Below are 13,954 nucleotides of genomic sequence, written 5' to 3' on the forward strand. Positions count from 1 at the left end.
GTAGGTAAGTATATAACTTCTGTATGGCACATATTTCATGCAAGATGTATATTACAAAGCGCATGTATATGGCCATACAGAAGTGTTTAGCTTTACTTTAATTTGCGGGACAACCCCTTTAAGGGCTTGGCAACCATCATATCTATTACATTTGGCAAAGGATGGTGCCCAGGTCCGAAATGTGTGCGTGAAATAAAGATTACTTCCCTATAACCACAATGTCCTGATTGTTTCATTCAGCATGACCGATAACCGCATCCATACCTCTTCTTCATGCACCAGCACAGGGGCGAGGGATACTGGAAGGATAGGATCACTTGTTGGTTACAAGGGGCTATTGTAAGGCTCTAGACACTCATTGAAGCGTGTATCTTGTTCAGTATCTGCTGTTTTTAGTGATCTTATGATCCTTTAAAGAGTATAGTGTGAATAGACGGTGAAGGATGAACACATGAGGACATTGTCTGTAGATAAAGCTGCAAGTCCTTTATCCTGAGCCTTCTCTGTAAGGGTGCTTTTAGACGGGATGACCTACCGGGCACAGATACCCAACAGCTCTTTGCAGCGATGATCCTACCTGTACTTCTACACAGGAACGATCATCAGTAGTGAATGGAGGCGGCGTGTGCTGGGAATCGTTCCGCCCGTCTCCAGTATTAGGCAGTCATTTACACGGGCTGATTTCTCGTTCAGTCGGTGCTTGCATATACACTGAACAATAATCGTTCATATTCCTGCTGATCGTGGGAATCTGAACGATAGATTGGCCTGTATAAAAGCTAATCCTGAACATTGGCATCCGCTATTCCTATAGCTCTCGTACAAATCCAAGCATCTGATAACACAAGGGGCTTTAGAATTTATTTTTATTTTTAAAAGAAATAAAAACAGATCCTGAACATAATCACCAGTCATTGGTCACAGCCCTGGAGCTGCGGGGTGCTTACACATGCAATGGATTACCTTTCCAAAACCATGAGCTAGGATCCCATTGACTGCAGCGTAAAAGGTACCTTTACATGGGGAGAGTATCGCTGAAAACACTGGATTCGGGGGATAGTCATGCTGTGTACACACGGCCAGTGAACGAGAGAAATCGCTCACTTCTTGGAGTAGCTTGGTTTTTAGCTGACTTAAAAACCAAAAGTGAATGCCGCCCTATGTCAACAGGAGTCGTTCCTCTATCAATGATTGCCTGTTTGCAGTGAATGGAGGCGGGTGACTGGAAAAGATCTCCGGCCCGCTCCACCTCCATTCACAGTCAGTGGGATGGCTGGCGGGGGCTTATACACCTGACAGTCATCCTGTGTAAAGTGAACTTTAGATCCACAATGCACATGTAGTAAAAGCATCTGAGAATTGAGACAGCCTTCAGAGAAAGCATATAAACATAGGAAGACATGGCACAGGTGACCAAGGACACAGACATAGTATCACTTTACAAATGATAAGCAATTAATTGCAATTTTTAATGTATTGCTCCCCATCTGCATCTCTTATTTCATCATTTTTACTTATTTTCTCCAAAATTAAAAAAAAAAACACTTTAAGGCCTAGTTTATGCAGTTGTACAATTCTTGCTTCAATAAACATTCAGAAATAAATGAAGACCCATGATAAGGGCCTTGTACTTAGGGAGTATATCTTTATAGCTGAATATAAGGTTTCCATTTACACTGAAATCATGGAGAAAAAGAGATTATAATTTAGCTAATTGCTAAAAAAAAAAAATTACGTTTTTCTGGACCAAACAGGGGTGGCAGCCATATTGTTAGGTAAAGCAATACACGTAAGCTGGGTCCCGCGTGGACTGATTACATGGCTTTACTGTAACATGGAACTGTATCTTAGACAGAAGCAATTCTGGAACGTATTCATTGAATGACAACTAAGCGGTGCCTGTGATTGGCTGGGAAACCAGCCAATCAGACGATGCTCTTTCAGGAGGCGGGGATTCTTAAATCCCGGCAGGAAAAAGCTTCAGAACAGTGTCGGTGAAGCCAGCGAGAAGACGCGCTGGAGCTGCACAGCAACGAATAGGTGATTAAAAAATAAAAAAAAAATCTATACAACATCTAGGGATGATTTTTCAGCGAAGGGCTTATATTTCAAGCCCTTCCCCGAAAACTACTGCGGGGCTTGTCTGCAATCAATTAAAGCAATGGGCACGGAGCTTCAGTCATGCGCATTTTTAACATGCGCGGAGTGCATTTGTTTTGCGCACCTATGTGCTTAGCCAAAACGCTTGTTTTGGGTATAAATGTACTTATAGTTTTGGTTTTTTTTTTATTTAAGACAAAACAATAGGACTAAAATCTTTTGCCGATTTGAAAAGGAAAGGCGGTGTGGTTGGATGTCGGCCTCTGGGCCTGTTGCATGTGCCGTCTAATCGGACATCAGTGCTGTTCGCTCAGTTGGCCGATGAATGGCAAGTTTTACATCTTCTTAAACAAAAGTTCTGCAGAGACACTGAAGGATTTGGCATACATTACATGATGAAATGTACTTGGGAAATGTCAGAAAACATCCGTGGTAAATTGGGAAGGCAGTCAATAAGATGGTAAGCCTCTGATGACCAGGAGGGACGGGCCTTTGCCTTTTAGCTTGGAGAGCTCGGAGTGTTTCCTGGTTTTCCCATTGAAAGGTCAACAAAAATATCTTAAGCTGAACCTTCATTGGTGCTGAGCAAACACAAAGCTAAATATTTTAGGCAATAAGTGTTCTTCACAAGATGCCTTCAGACTGCCATGTATGACCAATATGACCACTTCTACTAGAATACAATATATAATACGCTGTGCTTATTCATTTTCCTTTAATAATTCTCTTTAAGTGTATGCAAAGTGGCTATTCCTTTCCTGTCACTCACGCTGTTTGTAGTGTACACCAGGAGGAGTTCCTGACATACATCACTGTACGGCTATACAATAGTGTATGTCACATATAGGCTTAAAATAAATTAAAGTATGCCGTGAGGTTTTTGTGTGGATTACCTCTGTATGGAACAACACAGCAGACTGTGCAATTCTATGCAGTGAGGGAAAAGAAAAGTTAGAACACCATGTACCAGCCATACAGAGGACACTTGTCCTCCATTGGGTAAATAGAACGTATGTACGGGAGCTTTCCTGGCAGTATACAGATACTGCAAGGTGACCTTAAAGGGGCTATCCAGGAAGCGCCCGCCAGGGTACATTGCGGTCGGAGCGGAAGCACTGCTCCGATCCCTGTGTAGTGGCTGGCGCTCATAAGTGCAGACTGGGCTCCCACTGATTTCAATGAGAGCTGTGTTTGAAAATACGAATGCTAGCCACTGCACAGGGGTTGAAGCAGCGCTTCCAATCTGACTCCGCACTACCTGGATAACCCCTTTAAGGCACACACTAAAGTCTTGTCCGAACTACACTACAACGACAGCACCAAACAAGGTTGCAGCACTCGGAAAATGTCAGTTCCCTTCTTGAGGTAATAGGAAGCGAGAAGGATGACAAATTAAAACCCCAGCAGTGTCGTTTTTATGTGTATGAATGAGAAAATCGGTTCCAGTTTTCTTATTTTTTACACTTAAAATTGAGATATTTAGCAGATAAAAAGGTCAAGCGCAACGCTCCATCTAAAACCTGACCGCTAAATGTACAGCAGATACGGAGTCGCAGTCATGCAGTGACTATGCACAGAGGTTTCACCTAGGTCATCAATGGTAAATAGTTGTCCTCAGTAGTAAGAATTAGCAAATGATCATCAAGTAAGGTGAGAATGTGCACGACGTTTAAATAAAATTCAAGTCAGATACAATTAAAATAAATAGCGCACTCTCAGGTCAGCGGAACCGTGCATAGACGTGGCCTCGGGCTTAAGGGGTTCGGATTTACTGCTCGTCTTGCGGGAGGTAGTAGAAAGGTCTAGAGGAACTGGAGGCTACCATCATTAGGAAAACGTTGGCTAGTCTTTCTCTAAGCTACTGCTGAAAATAGTAAGATTCAAGTAATAATTACCAGACATGGCATTAATATGTATGATGACACTTCCAGGAAATAAAAGACAAACCAATGAAAGTCTGCAGAGTCGGATGACATTATTGTAGTGGGGTTTGGAGATCATTTCTCCTAGTCTTCCTTCTTTATGGAGTCTTCGGTCTTCATCGAATCTGGTGACTCCTCAGACTTTTGTCTCTGTATCCTTGTCCTTGTCGATTCTGGTAAAAAGAAAAAAGAAAATTATATTAAGTCAATTTAACCCTTTCCAATCCAATTTGTATCCTGGTTTTCCTAGGGGGCTTACTCTTTTTGTGCCCTTAACAACGGCGCTATCTGCTGGCTAAAGCCAGTACTGCATGCGGTGACACGTTGGATAGGCTCTGACAGCAGAGAGGTTGGCAATATACAGTAAGAGAACCCCGACGAACGCCTTCCAACATCGGAGCTGTACAGCCTTAAATCATAATGTCTTCAGAAGTCAGACAGTGGATGGGAAAGGGTTAATGATCGTATAACTGTTGCAGCTTTTTATGGAGCATGTAGCCTCCTGGAGATGCAAAGAGAATGCTTGTTGTAAAAATCTGTGGTAAATTCTCATGAAAAGTAAAGGAAAAATAGTTTTTTTGTTTTTTTTTTGCATGACCTCATTTCTAGAATTGTGCCTGCACAGATGCTCTAATACAGCAAGGAAAGGTAGGGATCACTGCGCCTCAGCAGGGCCTGTGGCCCAGAGCATCCTACTACATTCATTTCATTTATCCAAAGCAGGTTAAGAAATGAATGTTAGACAATTTTGTTACATGAGGTTCAGTATAGTCAAAAGAAAGTGATCAATAGACAAGTAGTTTCTAAAATGTACCAACTTGCAATAATGCCATCTGGAATCTGATCTGTAGCCATGCTTAATAACAGAGTCCGCCCATTGCAGTGCTTATGGGACACAACACACACTTCCATCAGTAAGGATCTATTCACTGCACTGGCGGCAAACAGTGGGCCCGGAAAGTCTTCAGACCCCTTCCCTTTTGTTTTTTTACATTGTGTTATGTTGTGGCCTTGTGCAAATAAAAAAAAACAAAGAAGTTTTCCCCATCATTCTGCACTCAATACCCCATAATGACAAAGTGAGAATAGAAAGTTAATCTTTTTAAATATTTTACAAATGAAAAACTAACATTTCGCATTGACACAAGCGGTCACACCCTGTACTCAGTGCTTAGTTGAAGTACCTTTGGCAGGGATTACACAGCCTGCAGCTTCTTGGTATGATGCCACAAGGTTTGCACATCTGGATTTGGGGATTTTCTGCCATTCTTCTCTGCTGATCCTCTCAAGCTGTCAGGTTGGATGGGGGCCGTCTGTGGACAGATATTTTCAGATCTCTGCAGAGATTTTTGTTTGGGTTCAAGTCCGGGCTCTGGTTGGGTCACTCATGGACATTCAGAGTTGTCCTTAAAGGGGTTGTCCCGCGATAGCAAGTGGGGTTATGCATTTCTGTATGGCCATATTAATGCACTTTAATGCACGAGCGGCGTTCTGGCTCCACCTGATTGGCTGGAATCGGCACATGTGACGGGGCGGAGCTACGCGATGACGCGTACAAGGGGGCAGAGCCAGAACGCCGCTGCTGCCGGACCGAGCCTAAGGGAAAAGACCCATCTGCGCAAGCGCGTCTAATCGGGTGATTAGACACTGAAATTAGATGGCACCATGGCGACGAGGACGCTAGCAACGGAACAGGTAAGTGAATAACTTCTGTATGGCTCATATTTAATGCACGATGTATATTATAAAGTGCATTAATATGGCCATACAGAAGTGTATAACCCCACTTGCTGCCGCGGGACAACCCCTTTAAGCCTTCCTGTGTTGTCTTGGCTGTGTGCTTAGGGTCATTATCTTACTGGAAGGTGAACCTTCCGCCCGGTCTGAGGTCTCTTGCTCTCTGGATCAGGTTTACATTAAGAATATCTCTGTACTTTGCTCCTCTCAGCTTTCCATCAATCCTGACCGGTCTCCCTGTCCCAGCCGCTGAAAATCACCCCACAGCATGAGGCTGCCACCACCAGGCTTCAGTGTAGGGATGGTATTGGGCAGGCGATGAGCGGCGCCTGGATTCCTCCAGACACACAGTTAGAATTGAAGCCAAAATGTTTAATCTTGGCTTCAACAGACCAGAGAATCTTGTTTCTTTAGTTGCTTTTTGTAAACTCCAGGCGGGCTTTCATGTGTCTTTTACTGAGTAGAGGCTTCTCTCTGGCCACTCTGCCATAACGCCCAGATTGGTGGAGGCTACAGTGATGGTTGACCTTCTGGAAGTTTCTCCCATCTGCATACAGGATCTTTGGCACTCAGCCAGAATGACCATTGGATTCTTGGTCACCGCTCTCACCAAGGCCCTTCTCCCCCGATTACTTAGTTTGTTGCGTTGGACAGCTCTAAGAAGAGTTCTGGTTGTTCCAAACTTCCCCCACTTAATTACAGAGGCCGCTGGGCTCTTGGGAACGTTCGGTGCAGCAGAAAGTTTTTGTAGCCTTCTCCAGATCTGTGCCTCCACATAATCCTGTGTCTGAGCTCTACAGTTCTTACCTCTCATGGCTTGGTTTTACCTCTGATATGCATTGTGAGTAGAGATGAGCGAGCATACTCGCTAAGGACAGTTACTCGATCGAGCATTGTCCTTAGCGAGTACCTGCCCGCTCGGAAGAAAAGGTTCTGCTGCCGGCGCGGGTGAGAGGTGAGTTACGGCAGTGAGCAGCGGGGAGCGAGGGGGAGAGAGGGAGAGAAAGATCTCCCGTCCGTTCCTCCCCGCTCTCCCCCGCCGCTCCCTGCCTGCCGCTGGCAGCCGAATCTTTTCTTCCGAGCGGGCAGGTACTCGCTAAGGGCAATGCTCGATCGAGTAATTGCCCTTAGCGAGTATGCTCGCTCATCATCTAATTGTGAGCTGTGAGAACATATACACAGGGTGTGGGTGTCTTTTGAAATGATGTCCAATTAGCTACATTTATCACAGGTGACTCCAATCATGGTAGGGAAACATCTCAAAAATGATGAAGAGAAATAGGCCAGAGCTAAATTTCAAATGTCATACCAAAGGATCTGAATAATAATATCAATGCAAAATCTTGGGTTTTCATTTTTTTTTCTTAATTACGATTTCCACCATTCTGTTCTCACTTTGTCATTATGGGGTATTGAGTGCAGAATGATGGAAGAAAACTTTTTATTTTAGATGTACAAGGCCGCAACATAATAAAATGTAAAAAAAGGTGAAAGGTCCCGAGGACTTTCCCAACCCACTGTAGTCGGATGTATACTTAGAGAGCATTTTCTAAAATATACCTCTCATTAATGTGGCATCCGTCACCCATAGGCTCCCCATGTTAATACATATACCACATGGAATTAGCTTTTTGTAGGATATTTCTGTATACAATATCGCTGTAGACTACAGTATTCTGTACAGCTGGAAATGAATACCAACATATATCAGCCCAATGGATAAGACACTGTTTTGACCGTTCTCAGGTAAGTGAGGCTCATGGATTCATTTGGCGTACAGAAAGCAGTTAGAATGCAGCCTTATATCGACAATGCTCCTGTTATTATAAGCCCATCAACAATTTGGCATTAAGACTGTCGTTGCAGTATGACTGTCGGCTGATTTTTTGTCTACCGGTTTAATTCATATTTTCTCTGGTCAACCAATGAAAGACGGAGCTCGATTAACCAATCACAGCCATTCATTTAGCCTTGCTACTAGGAAGAACTGCTCTGTCAGTGTGCAGGAGGACACGGAAGCCTGCAGCAGCGACAGAGACCAGCACGAGGGACCCGAACGCCGGCTGCTAGGTAAGTATTCTAAGACACCCCCCGAAAAGAAGACACTGTGCCTCTTTTGGAGCAAAAATTATTATAAGACAGTGTCTTATTTTCGGGGAAACACAGTATATACAAGATGTGAACATATCCTGAAGCGGTCTGATGCTTTGATGTACGGCCTAATAGACTTGTTTACGTGTAAGGAAAGCAGGTGGCAGACTATTCCAGCACGAATATTCCTGTTTCGGCAACTGATACGTCACTATGAAACGTCAAACAGGAAACAAAGAGAAAAAGAATCTCATGTTGAGAAACAGTTCTTACTTTCATGAGCTCTAGTCTCCTTTCAGTTCTTGTTTCCTATTAATTTATGCTTCAACAGCCAACTTCATGGCCCGTGACTCATGAACCATCAAAGAAAAGTTCTCTTTTTTTCTGCCTTTTATAATGCAAACACTATAAAAGTAAAACCCCTGATAGTTTTAGGCCGCTGCGGTAATGTGTGATGTTCTAGGACCCTGAGCCAGATACGAGAGCCTAAAGGTCCAAACTCGCATCTCGAGCAAAAGCTGGCGACTCATAGTGAACTTTGCTTTCTGAATACCTTCATTAAATCCCATAAGGCTTTAGAACTACCAGTCACGGCAATACACTACATACATGTCACACAAACGTAGGAGATGCAGCAATCCAATGGATTATTTCCAACTGTATAAAGGACGCTTAGAAAAAGGAAAGTTTCTCTTGCCAGATTTTTTTTGTCATTTTAATGTGAAAATGTTCTTGTATCGATCAAAGCTGTTTGCATGCATCTCCGTATAGGACGCTCTGAGTAGTCCATATAACATATCCTGCAATGGAATAGAGACGTATATTTCTAGGTTGATGGTGCTTTTCAAACACAGCAGGGCTGGGATGAGATCCCTTAGGGTCCTTATAGACGGGGCAATTGTGGAGCGCTTTAGCGCCCAACAGTCACCCAAGTGCTTTCATCCAGCAGCGGTAATCGTTCAGTGAACGGAGGCGGAGCGGGCCGCGATCACTTCTGGCCACTCACCTCCATTCACAGCAAACAGGCAGTGCTTCATAGAGGGATGACTGTTCGTCGTTCGGTTTCTGCAATCAGCAAACAAATTATCGTTTGTCGTTGAGTTGCTGGCAGCGTTCACACTGAACGATTCTCGTTGAGTTGTGCATGATCTAGCGATCATCTGAACGATAATCTTTCAGTGTAAAAAGGCCTTTCCTGCCCAAGTCTACCTATTTCAGAAAGGAATACCCTACCAACACATCGGTATAATCGTTACCACTTCCTTACTGGTGCCCCAAGAATACAGCACTTGCTGATACCGACTGGTAAGTACTTACTCATCTCTTCAAGCTTCTGCTGGAATTTTGATTCTGAAGTAGTTTTGCTAAAAGACAGAAGAATAGACCAAAAGTCAGGAAATCGTTCTAAGATTTACTGTCAAATAAAAGAGAAACCAATAAGACTGAGATGACAAACTTCTTTATCAACACAGGATATAGACGTCTAAGGTAACGCTGGTAAGGAAGCACCACACCTGTACTAGAGGTGTCATATCCCTTCAAGAATATGGGAGTGTACACTGGACTGTAATATAATGGGTTTATCATTAACTACTCCGAACATGTCATCAAACTTTCCCAAGACATTTGGACACTTTCCAGGCTTGCCAGGAAGTCATTTAGTGAATGATGGATGCCCATCACTAACAATCTGTAAATCCTGTGTGCAGCATTATAGTGCAGAGAACTGACAGACTATGAAATAAAGGACTGTATATAATGTGGTTTGTGCTGTATTTTGTATCATATGGATTCGACGGCAACTACAGAAAGATTTTTCAGGCAAAATTAAATTTTCCTTGCATGAAACATGTTACAGTAATGTACACTGCCCGAGGCAGCAAGTGAAACAAGCTGGCAGTAAGAACAATGCTGCGTGCAGCTCGTGGGGCCAGTTCTGGCGTTTTGTCACGATTTTACTCCCCTTTTTGCTTGAGTTAGCCTTCTTTCCAGTAATATTTCTCCTCCTCCCTTCCATCTCCTGTTCGTACCTGTATTTTTAATTCTTCTTCTTTTGATGCTATATTATTCATCTCAAAACCTAATGTCAATTTAGTGCAAAATGACGACTCACATCTGTAGTCTCACGCCATGCGTTCATGTGAAGATTACTCATACCTTCCATCCGGCTCATCGTGGCCATCAAAGCGAAGCTTCTTCAGTGGTTTGGGGGCAGTGCCATCTGCATGCCTCTTAATGGGTCGTTCTGTGCTGCTCACCATCTGATTGATTCTCTGAAACTTCTCTGATGCCTAAAAGAGGACATAAAATATGTATTAATAGAAGCAATAACCAGTGAGCCAGTGGTCCCCAACATGTGGATCTTTAGCTTTTGCATAAATACATGCTGGGAATGGTAGGTTTGCAAAGAATCTACAATCATACCGCTCAGTAATTGTGCTTTTAGATAGATGAAACACAAATGCTGAGCAAATTGTTACGACACAGGTAGAATAGAAAAAGTAGAAAATAATCACTTAAAGGGAACCTGTCATCACCTAGGAACATCATAAACTAAGTTATGGTGCTAATAGGCCAGGTTCCAAGGAGTCCGGGATGTACTTTTTATACTTATTCGTCTCTCCGTTCGCACGCTGTAACCCATGGAATTCAGGGCACAGACAATGCAGGAGACTCATCTCTGCAGCTTGTGCGTGCCCACTCCCACTGTTCTCTATGAGAGTGTGCATTCACAGTTTGCAGATGTGAGACTGATGTGCGTCAACTCTCAGGGTTAACAGCGCGGGAACAGGGAGACCGGTAAGTATAAACAGTACATCCCCAGACTCATCAGCACCTGGCCTATGAGCACCGTAACTTAGTTTATAATACTCATTGGTGATTAGAGTTGGACAGCCCCTTTAAAGGAAACCTGTCAACTATTAATCTCAATGGAAACTTGCATGCAATACCAAGCATGACCACTGCAGTGGGAACGGAGCTGTCTGCTTGAAGCAGAAATCAGGCACCGTGCAGTGACTCAACTGATCGGGATACCTGACGATCTGCTATTAATGGCCTATTCTGGCAACAGGCCATTAACCCTTTCCAATCCAATTTGTATCCTGGTTTTCCTAGGGGGCTTACTCTTTTTCTGCCGTTATACAACGGCGCTATCTGCTGGCTAAAGCCAGTACTGCATGAGGTGATTTGTTGGATAGGCTCCCACAGCAGAGAGGCTGGTAATATACAGTTAGAGAACCCCGACGGACGTCTTCCAACATTGGAGCTGTACAGCCTTGAATCGTAATGTTTTCAGACAGTATATTGGAAAGGGTTAATAGTTTACAACTGGGAAGCCCCTTTAACTATCCCTTTACAAGAAACATATGAGACACACAGCACATTTATTATGTAATCAACTACATAAGTAATGTGTTACATATGAAAGATGTTACTCTCATTTCATAACGCATTTCAGTGTAGTTCTACATCAGGGAAACCTGCAGCGGCGTAAATAATATTAATAGTAAAGCAAACGCCAAAATAAGTCTGCCTTACAATTGCAATCCAACTATTCCGTTCCGTTCAAAGCATAAATTAATATGCAATAGTCACATGATCGGATAGGATGATGTTGCGTCCCTGAAACTATAAGAGAAGTGTAATATAGCAAATACCTACTTACCCCAAATGATTCCCCAATGGATACCAGGATTCTAGAAAGACCAATGACAGGAAGTGACTAATATACATTGTTAATTTGAAGAATACTATTACTAGAATACAAGCGTATAACAGGCGCTGGTCACACTGGTCACGTTGCTTCTTATAGATCTGTTATGGAAATTACTGCAGCATGCTACGCTATTCTGTGCATCAGAACAACAAAAAGAAGAAACCCACCACAATCAACGGCGAACGTGACATCAAAGTATGGTCAGAGTCTAAACTACACCAGGAGGACATACATAAGAATACATACAACTACTGTTATTTATTTCATGACATATAAGACTAAAAGGGCCGTTTTGCACGGGACGATTATTGTTTAGAATCGTTCAAATTCCTGTGCTCCTGCGGGATTTTATCCGCTAATCGTCCCATGATTTTGAAAGCCTGAGGGACAGACACAGATGTGAAATCACCTTAAGATACAAGTGCAATTTGTAGTACCAAGATTTTACCAAGGCGACCCAATAGATGTCATTTTTTTTACCCACTGTCTCCTGCCAACATGCATGAAAGCGCAGTGCATATATATGCAACTGCGCATTTGCTGCGATAGATTTTAATGGGCGATTTCACGTATGGATTAAAAAAAGGACTTTCTGTAATTTCTGAATACCCCAATGCAAATCAACGGGGTTTATGCTGTCCGTCTTACGTCCATAAAACATACGGACGCAATACGGACAGAAAGCCCATGTAAATGAGACCTTTGAAGTACATATAAAAACTTGACGTGCAATGTGATAACGGATACAACATAACTGTAGACTGAAACGTGTTCAGCTGCAAGTCTTCAGATGTAATGAGATTCTGGACACGCATGTTATTACTATGTAGTATGAGGAAGGGTGAGCGGCTAACTGATGTATCAGGTAGGATTCATGCAGGAATAAAACTGAAATTCAACCAATTCAATAATTCCCCCAGCTCTACCCCTTGCATCCATGAATATACAATAGCTTGTCAACAAACCTCTATGGACAGCTTATGTATAAACACAACAAACCGTGTTTTTGGCGTAAGTTTTGTTGGTGAAAGCAATGCATCAGACGATTTGTATGGGCTTCTTAAAGGGGAAACGGTGATGTTACTTCCCACAGGAATTTTTAAAGGAGAATTTGGAAATCTGTAGGGACTCCGTGGGATTTGAGGAATTGGAGATAAGGTTGGGGGCTGAAAGACAAAAGCATAAAAACCAAAAGTTAGCCAAAAAAACCCATGATGGTTCTTAGGTCTTTTAGTTATTAACATGCTTTAATATGACAACATTGTTGCAATCTACAAATCGTGGCCGTGTTCTGTGTGTTTGAATGATTCACCATTGTGTTATAAGACGAAATTATGGTCTCACCCTTGGGGATGCAAACTGCAAGATATTACTTTTTAGCTTCTGCATGAAGACCAGGTTGTAGAACACTATGATTGAGTCGTGCTGTCCTTCGCGGATTAACACATGCTTAAACGTCTGTAAAACAAAGTAAATAGCTAATTAAATGATTTCAACAGGAAATGCCCAAAATACATTTTATAAAAACAGTCAATGTACATGGAAGCAGAAGTAAACCGTGACGATTCCCTCCACGATATGCAAATAATGGATCTCCAATATAAGAGGGAAGTATCAGATATTCTCATTCTGGTCTAGGTTTCCTATTTTTCATATTTGTCTGTTACAATGTATTGTTCCATTTTCATTGTGTAGTGCAATCCAGTAGAAGGAACACTGAACTTACAAGGTGTGAGCTGTCTGTCATCGTCAAAACACTCCCCTCCCCCCATACACATTAGACAACAGTTATCCGAACCTACCAATTTTGATGGGACCGGACAGCATTTGTAGGTGTATGTGAGCCTCCTGACTTTCCCCTGACAGATGATGCTGAGAGGAAACAAGGATCAAGCGTATTGAATTTCAGCACTGATCCTTTTACCTGGAGATAAGCTGTGGATTTCTCCATTGTCACCACATAAAACACATGAATGATTGGCCACATTGAACATTCTTGTGTTTGGGGAGTTGAGGGAAAGAATTGGCCAAATGAGCTTTTGACTCACAACTACTGAAGATGTATGGACACCTGAAAAGGGGTTTCCAGCACTAAACTATTGATGACCCATCCTCCGAATGAGTCCTTATTAGTTGATTGGTGGGGATATGCTGCTTGTAATCCCCATTGATCAGCTGACCACGGTGCTCTTGCGAGCACTGTGGCCTTTTATCAGGTCAGTGACGTCATGTTCATTCATCACATGGCTTGAGAGCAGCTCCATCCCATTCAAGTGAATGGGACACAGCTATGATACCAGGCTTAGGTGCTATACAATGAACAGGACTGAGCCTGGTATGGACTGAAGAGACAGCGGCACTCACCCGAGCTTCACTGTCACTTCAA

General features: G+C 42.9%; 1 protein-coding gene across 2 annotated transcripts in view; it reads right to left on the reverse strand.

Moving 5' to 3' along the window:
• Positions 1-849: 849 nt before the first annotated feature.
• The window catches only part of RB1 (RB transcriptional corepressor 1), a 168,075-nt gene continuing 154,970 nt past the window's right edge, over positions 850-13,954 (reverse strand). For both annotated transcript variants that reach the window (XM_066586021.1, XM_066586015.1), the window contains exons 22-27: positions 12,913-13,026; positions 12,568-12,734; positions 11,518-11,548; positions 10,008-10,141; positions 9,168-9,214; positions 850-4,195 (exon numbers count right to left, since the gene is read on the reverse strand). In XM_066586021.1, the coding sequence (XP_066442118.1) occupies positions 4,107-4,195; positions 9,168-9,214; positions 10,008-10,141; positions 11,518-11,548; positions 12,568-12,734; positions 12,913-13,026 (582 nt within the window). In that variant the 3' untranslated portion in view covers positions 850-4,106. The remainder of the gene's footprint in view (positions 4,196-9,167; positions 9,215-10,007; positions 10,142-11,517; positions 11,549-12,567; positions 12,735-12,912; positions 13,027-13,954) is intronic.

This window comes from Eleutherodactylus coqui, chromosome 1, assembly GCF_035609145.1.
Source record: "Eleutherodactylus coqui strain aEleCoq1 chromosome 1, aEleCoq1.hap1, whole genome shotgun sequence".
Lineage (NCBI taxonomy): Eukaryota > Metazoa > Chordata > Amphibia > Anura > Eleutherodactylidae > Eleutherodactylus > Eleutherodactylus coqui.